Source organism: Strigops habroptila, chromosome Z (assembly GCF_004027225.2).
Source record: "Strigops habroptila isolate Jane chromosome Z, bStrHab1.2.pri, whole genome shotgun sequence".
NCBI classification, from domain to species: Eukaryota; Metazoa; Chordata; class Aves; order Psittaciformes; family Psittacidae; genus Strigops; species Strigops habroptila.
Genome location: NC_044302.2, coordinates 38,882,530 through 38,892,529, shown reverse-complemented (window position 1 = coordinate 38,892,529; position 10,000 = coordinate 38,882,530). Strand labels below are relative to the sequence as shown.

Sequence of the window (10,000 nt, the reverse complement as noted above, 5' to 3'; positions counted from 1 at the left end):
GGCGGTGCGGTTGTCACGTGAGCGCGGGGGCCGCGGCTGGAGGGTAAGATGGCGGCGGAGAGGGAGCCTCCGCCACTGGGGGAGACGCGGGCCGCCGACCTGGAGGAGCTGGAGGACGGCGAGGACCTGTTCACCAGCACTGTGTCCACTCTGGAGGTGAGAGCCCGCCCGACACCGCGGGCACCCAGCCCCGCGCTCGCGCCCTCCCCTCCTCCGCGCCCGTGCCGCGCTCCTGACCACCCGGCCTCCGGCCCTTAACGGCCCGTCCCCCCTCTGCGGCCCTGCCGCTGTTCCGGGAGCGGCGGCTCCTCGGCGCTTCCCTCCCGGCGGGCGAGGGGCCTCGGCCCTGCGGGGGCTCGGTCTTCGCCTGCCAAAAGAAACCGAAACCTCCTCTTCCGAGTACCGCAGCGGCAAGTCGCCGCTTTCCCTCGTATCTCCCCCTTCTTGTTCTGCCGGGGGGGGTGGGCAGCATAGGATAGATAGATAAATAAATAAATAAATATTTCCACCTTTCCTCTATACACGACGCCAGGTTCGCTGGGTCGTATCTTCCGTACCCCGTGTGTTGTCGTTCCCCATACACCCTTTTGCGTGGATTAATAACACCCAATTTTCTTTGTTTCGCCTCTTCCCGAAGCTTCACCTCCTTCCAGTTTGCAGAGACTGGTAGAAACTTATTTCTGTCTAAGCCTGATGCCGCTGGTACTGTGCCTGGCCCTGGGTGTCGCTGTCCACCCCCGGGGACCTTCCGGGCGGGAGCGGCCACTGCGGGCACCGAAGGCAGGAAGTAGCACGAAACGCGGTATGAAACCTGCGGTTGTTCAGAGAAATCAGGGTCTGAAAGATTTGAAAGTTTGTGGTAAATACATCTCCAAACCGCGCTCGCTTTCCGTGTCAGGACTCCCGTACAAAAACCCCAAAACAACTGAATGTGTAAATAGGTCCAACTTCTGAAAAGTGCTTATGTGTTCATTCGTTATGGTGGGAGCTTTTCCTGCTGAGTTGTTGTGGTCGTGTTTCATCTCTGTGTTTTGCCAGTATCTTCTGGAAGAACTTGGTCTTTCCTCTACATAGTTGCCCCTTTAAAAAGAAAATGATTCCTGTGGTTCTTTTCCTGAAGAGTTTCCTGTCCCTGACCTTTACAGTAGTAGGATCAGTGCATGTTTCTTTGCTTTACTCTGGCTGTTGCCTGGCCTTAACAAAAAAGGTCAGTGTAGAAAGAGGGTTATGAGTGTATTCTAAAGACACTTGCTTTCTCTCAAGTCACTTTATTTCCTTTTATAGATGCATAGTCTATGTACTGGTAGAAAAAGATCTGTGGGAAAATGCTGTGAAGGCATAGCAAACAATGTGAAATACAGTTGACAAGAACTGTGTCAACAGACTTCTGTTCATCTCTGTGTGATGCAGTGTATATCATTGGAGTCTTGTTCTCTGTGCTAAGACTGCAGTGTAATATAAATAATGTCTTTACTGATATGGTCGAGAATTAAAGCTGCAAGATATAAGACAGATTTACTGTCTAAATCACAGTTACAACGAGAAGTCCACATATTAACGATTAAAAAGAATTACTGAAAACTCCTCTAAAACTGCAAAAACTGGCCAAGAAATGCACTTCGTACTGGGTGGTTTGGCTGATGGTTCTGTTGTGCTGCTTTGTTTTTCTACACAGTCTGTTTAGGAGAAAGTAGCTAAGTAGAAAGAGGAAGCCTCTTCACTTAAAGAGAAGCTTTGAAAAGCTTTGTCAGTAAGGCCTTTTTCGAGGTCTAATCAGCTACAGCATTTAGGGAAGAGCCATAATCTTGTGATTTTCCTGCCGATTTGTGAGGAAGAGATCATGAAAATTGACTTTGAACTTCTCACCAGCTTGAACACATATCATTATTATCTTACACTGTGGGCCTAATTAAACTCCTGTCTTGAGTGTTGTTTTATTTCTATAAATATTCATGAAATAGCTGTTTCTAAATAGAAATGAAAGTTCTATAGTAACAACAGAATGGCATCATGCTTTTAGTAGTTGATCAGTAGTTGTTTGCTGATACCAGAGTATGGCAAGGGATGATGAGGTCCAAAGCCAACTAACATGAAGGCTAATGTACTTTGAAAGGGTTTCCAACTGGTTTATCTTGGAGCTGGCCATTTGCTTTTTGCATGATTAATTTAAGCCCCTGCCCGACTTTTTCTTGCTTTCAGTCTCTTTGCAGCTCACAAAAGGTGTGCTGCTTCTTTCTCACCTATGGTTAGATTGTGCTGTGGAGAAGCGGTAACATAGTTTCCACTATCTTCCATGTTAACAATGTCTCTATTTAGAAAACACATGCTAACTCATCTTAAGTTTCTTCTGACAAAATATAAAACAGATTATATTATAAATGGCAAATATGTGTAATATTTAAATACGGGAAGGCTTGCTGACTTCAGGAGTTTATCTGTATCGGCAAATGGAGAATATTGTATATTTCAAATTTCTCTGATGTGAAGAAAAAGAAGCTGGAGTTCTAACTTTCTTATGCACATACTAAAAGTTAACGTCTTGAATTAAATCCTCATAATGGAATGTAAAACATTAAAAGATCACTCTGAGCTGTAATACCTGGCATTTCTGGAGTGCAGCGGGAACACATTCTAGGACTTGAAGGCTTGCCGAGTGTCAGAGAATGAAAATGCTTCCTTTGCTATGAACACAGAGCACCTATGGACTCTGGGCACCTGGCTGAGCAGCTTGTCTGAGATGATGGGGTATTCATTTCCTCATTGTATGTCCACAGTGCCCCAGAGTAGTAGAATAATTACTAGGTTTTCATTGTGCCAACCATAATGTAATGTCTAGAGGACTGTCTCTATTAAATCCATGATCACCATCTGGTCTCCCTTTAGCTGCCAGAGGTGCTTTCATCAGTGAGAACAGCCAGACTGAATCAGACAAATGGTCTAAGCCAAGGCTGCATTTACAACAATAAACAATGGTGGATGCCGTCTGAAGAATATTGCTGTTGATTATATATGTGCTGGTAGTCACCTGCAGTGCTCTCCCAGCTAGCAAGTTTTGTAGCTCAAGGACTTCCTGAGCCCTTAGGTAACATTACGGTATTAATAATCTTCATGGACTTACCTACTTGCTAAATTTTCAAGTGCATGGGGTTTTTTGTTTTGTTTAGAACAAAACAAAACAAAAATCCGTGTCCATGATATGCACAACGGGAAGTTCTGTAAGTTAACTGTGCATTGTGAGAAGAGCAATCCCCTGTTACAAGTTTGTAATCAACAAGTTGTTAATCTGCTTTTTTTGTCCAGTGCCACTATTAGAAAAGTCTACAAACAGCTGTATGAAAGTAATTTTTGTCGACATATATTAAAAAAGTGTATGTTAAATATTCTGAAAAATTATATGTTTAGTGCACAGTCTCATTTCATAATTTCCTCGCTGTTCTTCCTCTTTGCCCTAGTCTGTTTGTCTGCCACCTTCCTTGTTTATTTGTTCTTACTTCATTTCCCCTAAACTTCTTACTCATTCTTCTATTGCCTGTCTTTGTCTTTTGTAAAGCACTTGCCATGTGAATGTGTAGGTAAGCTGCCACCTACACATTTCAACTGGTATTTATGTTCCTGGTTTTTTGGTTTGGGGGCGTGGTGGGGTGGTGTTTGGGTTTTATTATGTGTTTCTTTTTGTTTGTTGGTTTGGTTGGTTTTGGCTTGTTTTTTGTTTTTGGATTTTGTGGTGTGTGGTTTGGGTTTTTTTGGGGGTTTTTTTTTGTAATGAAAGAATACATTGAGGCACTTGAAAATGATCAGGAAGCAGTAGATGTGGTAGTCTGTCAAAGACTGTCATTTAGGACAGGGAGTGTATATAATCTCATTGTCAGTTTCTCAGTTTATGTCAAAGATCTGCAATATGTGTTTAGCTTTTGTACAGAAGGCAAAACATTAGATAGACACAGAAGTCCAGATGTTTTTAATGATACCCATTGAATTTAGCAGTGACAATTACAGAGGAAGCAGTAGAGACCACACTGGAATTCCTGACAGGAAAATATTAAGTCCTTTGACACTGTACTATACCTTTGGAGAAAACTAACTCTGTATCCAAGATTAATTGATGTAATTCTACTGGAAATACATGTCTTGTTCCTTGGTGTTAAATCCAGGCTGTAATAGAAGCATGTAGGCATTTGTTCTAGTGTAGTTGCTTGTGTCCTCTTACTTTCTCCTCGAAGTGTTACTGTCCTACCCTTGAGTCTGTTCTCTCTGCCCATGCTGTGATTTGTGAGCTTCTATATCACTGTTTCAGACAATAAGTTGGGTTAACTTTAGCAACTAGAGTAGTATGATGATCAGCTTTTGTCAACCTACTGTGTTGTGACTGCAGGGGGCTTGAAGGAGTTCAGACAAGTAGTTGAACTGGTTTGGGGGGGACTTTGCTAATTAAGAGAAGGGAGGATATCCAACATGTAGAGCTATAATTTTAGCTGACAGAAAATGTCATTCTTATTGCTTCATAAGTCAAAGCTATAAAATACTTGGTTATTGCCACTGAATGTAATGCGCAATAAAAGAGGACAAACCAGCTTGTTACTGCCATTTCAAATTGGAATGGGCCCATAGGCCTCTCACCAGTCACTTGTTTTCTAGAAAACAAGTAAAGCAGGATCCTGACTGTCCAGCATACCAGAGTGTCCTGGTCATTTGGTATCTTGATTGTTGGATGCTTGGCCTGACTTTCTTTCAGCTCCGGAGTCACTGTACCTTTCTGGAAATGGACATGTTTGTGACATTTTGTAAATTGTTGGCTTCAAGTAAGTTTAAAATTTGTAAACAGCTATGCTACCTGTGTGTGTCTGGGCCGTGAGTTTTTTTGTCAGTCTCATCTCCCATTTCTTGTTTGATACTCTTGTCTGATTTTCACTGCGCTACTAACTCTCCTAACAGCCACTTTAATCGCCATTTTAGCTGTATTTCATAGAGCTAAAAGAGCAAAGCAGGGGTAAGGTTATAAACTCTACTACCTCCATATAGTTCCGGAGTGTTTCTGCTTTGACTTTCTTTGCAGGCTAAGGCAAAATCCAGCAAGCAGTTAGAGAGGCTGCTCCTTTCATTGCTCATCACTGCAGTTTGTATATAGGTTTCTCCACATTATATGCGGGCTTTTCAGAAAGTGGCAGCCTTTGACAAAGGGAAGGGGATATAACCTCTTCTGTCATTTGAATGGAGTCATTCATTATTGCTACCATAATGTGGTTTAGAGGAATATAAAGTTTTTTGGCATCTTGGTATTTGCTTTCATCTTCTTTCTATTTTCAGCAGGTAAAACCTTGAGTTAACACCTTTCTAGGTTGAGAGAGCCTTGACTTCATATGTCCTCTGAAAAACTATTTTGTACTGTGTCTGAATTTGCCTAGCAGGATTTTTACTGTTTCTTGCTTACTTCTTCTGCACCAGAATTTCAGGTGACTGAGGTCTGGACAGATGTGGGGGCAGGATGTTGCTCTGTGCTGCTTGAAGTAAAGCAGCAGTGCCATACTCCATGTCAGGACATACACTGTTCTTGGAGAGCCAGCTATGAGAAATGCCTCTCCTTTAAAACTGTTTTCTCTGCTGTGTTTATGAAAGTACAATCTGGACAGAGTTTTCCACTGGCTTTTCAGTATTTTTCAGACTTTTAAAAATCTTTTGTAGCCTGTGGCATTTGTTGAAGTATAGCCTGAAGTGTTTACTGTCTCTTTTGAATTCTGGTTCTGAACTTAAATTAGGACAACTCTATGCAAAAACTAGAAAGCAACTGGTGGCATAATTTACACTTGCTCCTTTTATTCATGCATGCACTCATGAATAAATGTGCTGTAGTTGAAAACTCCTTAGCTAGCCATCTTGGATGAAGTTGCAGAAGTGAGTCTTGCAAATTTTCTAATACTATGGCAGTAAACACAGTTGGTAGTTATTCAACAAGGATTTTCTAACTGAAGCACTGATCTTCAGTTTGGTGTGTGAATAAGCTATACTTTTGGTAGCCCATCTGCAGTATTGCTTTAATTTTCCTGAGTTTCTTCATGTATTTTTATTTTTCACAGAGCAAGTTCTAGTTTTCAGTGAATTAAAAGAACTGTATGGCTTCCTTGTACAGTACAATGTGAAGAGAGATTATTGCCTCTGTGGCAATAATCCCCAAATTCAACCTGTTGCAAAGCTTCAGAATTTCTTACAGCCACAAGCAGCTTTGAATTGTTTGGATGGCATTAATGCATTCTTTTTACCTCTGAAAAACTGGTATAAAGCACTTGGAGATTTCTTCATTATTGTTGTTTTTCTCTGTACAAATCCAGATTTAAATCCAGGCCTTTTCAAAAGGAACGTAATCAAATTATGTTGAACAGTACTAATAAACTTATTCTAGATATTTCTGTAGCAACTTTTGTTTCATGTTGATTAAACCTGAGGAAGTGCGTGACTTTTTTTCTCTCCGATAAAGAAATAAAAGGAGCTGTTGACTAGCTCATCTTTTGTTCCTTGTTATCGTGCTAGGAGTAGGAAATGGAAATAGCTGACAGGGTTTCCTTTTGGTACATCTTGCCTTGCTTCTTTGCAATGAAAGAATGTTTGTTGCGATAACTCTTACATACTGACACATGGCAACTAGTCTCTGCTTATTATTTCACTTTTTTCTTTTTTTTTGTTGGTTTTTTTTTTTTTTTTAACAGTCAAGTCCTTCATCTCCAGAGCCAGCGAATCTTCCTGCAGAAGACCTCAGCACAAACTCCAATGGTCCAAAGCCAGCAGAAATCATGCTAGATGATGACAGAGAAGACCTCTTTGCTGGTAATTGCTTTCTTCTAATGTGTCTGTATAAACTCTTTTGCTCTTGGACTGAAAAGATTTTCCTGGGAAAGAGGGTGTCCTGGTTTCAGCTCTAACAGTTGTTTTTCTCCTTCCTAGCAGCTGGTGCAGGGTTGTGTTTTGGCTTTAGTCTGAGAATAATGCTGATAACACACTGATATTTTAGCTATTGCTGAGTGATGCTTACCCCGATCAAGGACTTTTCAGTCTCATGCTCTGCCAGTGAAGAGAGGCACAAGAACCCAGGAGGGAGCAGAGACAGGATGCCTGGCCCAAATTAGCCAAAGGAGTATTCCATACCACAGCAAATCATGCCCAGTATATAAACTGGTGGAGTTACCCAGCTCAGGTCAGGCTGGGTATCAGTCAGCGGGTGCTGAGCAATTGTATTGTGCATCACTGCTGTTTGGTTTTTTTTTTTTTTTTTCCTTTTTAGTTTTATATTCTCTTCGCTTGTTATTTCCCTCATCATTATTATTATTATTGGTTGTAGTAGTAGTTTTGTATTATACCTCAGTTACTGGACTGTTCTTATCTCGAGCCGAGGGATTTATATTTTTTCAATTCTGCTCCCCATACCTCCAGAAGCCGGGGGGGGAAGAAGTGGGAAGAGTGAGCAAGCAGCTGCGTGGTGCTGAGCTACTGACTGGGCTTAAACCACGACAGAGAGTTAAAACATTTTAACAGTTTGACAGTGATGTACAGGTTTTTTCTTGTGATACTCTGTAATGTTAGTTATGTTTATGAAATACAAGTTTCTCAGTGGTGTCAACTGTCAGTTCAGAGTGTGGCAGTGTTAGCTGCTTAGTAACATGTTCTGCTGACAGTAATAATAGTATTTATATAATTAACAATGTTCAAATCTGTGTGTAAAAAGGACTTAAGTTGCATCGATTTTTTTGTACTTAATAACCATACATAAGCTGTCCAGTCTTTTTACCAGTTATAAAGAAGGATAATTCATGTCATATTGGAAGCTGGAGGGTATTTCCTTTCTCTTAAGACTCTGTTGTTACAATGAGAAGACAGTGAACTGGCATATGGGACCATCATTTCACTATAAGTCTCTGATACTTGACAGTCCTGCATGTTTTGGAGAAAGATGTGTGAAAGTTCTGATAAATAATCAGTGAACAGACAACACATTTCTAATGCTTCATTCATCAGTCACTACTCTAGTGGCGTTTCTTGACTGTCCTACCATGCATTATGGTTGCTGTCAATTGATAGGTGTAGGAGCATTAACTATTCAAGAAAAGAAGTGTAATATTTGGAGTGCGTTATGTACATCCAAAGGTGGTTCTGAGTGCTTGCTTCTCAATACTAACATTTTTCCTATTACTACATACTGAGTCAGTTGGCAGTCTGTTCTGAATACAGTCCTCATCTCACCTTCACTGATTCCTTGGTGTAATAGTTTGAAAAGAAACTTGTTAGCCACTAGTTCTGGGATATTTTGTACAGATACATATATACACATGCCCATTACCTTTGTTCTGAACTTACTAAATATGTATTTGCATATACGTGAACTTATATTTGTTCATGACAGTGTTAGAATGTATTGACTAGTTTCCTGATTCCCTGAAAGTGTTTTAAGAGACAAAGAGAATAAAGAGTGAAAGGTTAATCTTACTTATTTTGTATTTATATTACCTGATCTTATGAAGACCAGCAGTGCTTTAGCAATGAAGCTTTCTAGTACTAGTAATTTGGTTATTTAGCTTCAGTATATAAACCCAGCTTTTTGTAACCATAGAGCCATCTGGAATGGGTATTTTAGGAAAGCCTGTTCTCCTTTGGATAATATTAAAAAAAAAAAAAGGTAGCTGGAGTAAATATTGAGGGGAACCAGACAGAAGCAGCAAATTTTAGCAGCTAGACTGATTCAGCTGAAATGAATGCTATGAGGAAAACACACAGGACTGATTTCATGAGTTTGAGTTTTGCTATGAAAGACATTCTCTTAAATGCATGCAGTACTGAACTGAAAGAATCTAACATACTTCATGTCTAACACAACTAAGACTGGTCTTTAAAAGGTCAATTTATATGCAGACTGAGGCTAGTGCAAAGTCTCAACTAGAGGAAAAAAACAAGAGTGATTTATGGAGCCTAAGACAGGATATGACATCTTTCATGGATACTGTTCAAAGCTGGAAGTTTATGCAATACAGTTGTACCCTAGTGATGAACTTCTGTCTTTGTATCACTGTCAGCGTAGGTGTTCTCAAAAACAATGTCCAATTTATGTTGCAGGGCTCTGCACTTATGAATATAACTATTCTTTTCCTTTTTAGGACTGTTTTGCTAGACAATGATGTTAATCCATCTGATTTTCTGATACTGGTTTGCAATGAATAGAAACAATGTGAAAAGGCAGCATGAGGTATCTATTTTCTTGCTTCCAGCATGATTGCATAGTCCTGGCTCTCTATGAAAGCAGGACTTAATTTACAAGGGAGTGTGACTGGGTTTTTTCCTATAACATGCTGAAATTCCAAAGCAACCTATCTTGGCACAGCTTGGAGAGGAAGAGAATGATGTTCCACAGCTTTCTAACTTATGTTGCTTCTTCATATTGAATTATTAGACACTGTAAAATGTGGGTAAAGAAAATCTATAGGTTTGAAAAGGAGTCCATGTGAAAGGAGGGACTCTGGCGCTTTGAGGGCATAAACAATTCTAGTTTTGCAGACTTATTTGTAGAAAATGTGATAGCATGTGTCTCTAGCTATTGTAGGCTTGATAAATCTTTTTCATTATACCATCTAAAAATGCAACCTAATAGAAAAGGAGGTGAGGGAGAACAAATTATATGATTTCTGGTACTGTTTTAATGCAGTGCAGAACCTGGGATTTTTTAGGCTTTTTTGACTATGCTTAAAACCTCTTTGCTACTGTGTTTCTGCAGCAGCCACAGAACAGTATGTGCAATAAAATGTTTTAGATACTCATTACCTTGTCTCTGGCGACTCATAAGTGACTCATTAAAACTGGGTTTCCAAGGTGGAAGAAAATGAGTTTTCCAGCTGTCATTGGAGACCAGTAAATTTTGCTGCTGTATTAGTATTGTGGTTCTTGTTCTGTAAAAAAGCAAAGTATCTTGCCAAACCTGCGTAAGCACTGTCATCCTTAGAATAAAAGTCAGTGTGTTGATTATTTG

The 10,000-nt window shown here is 40.2% G+C and overlaps 1 protein-coding gene across 3 annotated transcripts in view; it reads left to right on the top strand.

The window, feature by feature from the left end:
• The first annotated feature begins 8 nt into the window (after positions 1–8).
• Positions 9–10,000, top strand: part of SNX2 (sorting nexin 2) — a 37,384-nt gene continuing 27,392 nt past the window's right edge. The window contains exons 1-2 of one of the 3 annotated variants that reach the window (XM_030511471.1): positions 9–156; positions 6,699–6,816. In XM_030511471.1, the coding sequence (XP_030367331.1) occupies positions 49–156; positions 6,699–6,816 (226 nt within the window). In that variant the 5' untranslated portion in view covers positions 9–48. The remainder of the gene's footprint in view (positions 157–6,698; positions 6,817–10,000) is intronic. The other 2 variants (XM_030511469.1, XM_030511470.1) reach the window with 2 other exon arrangements.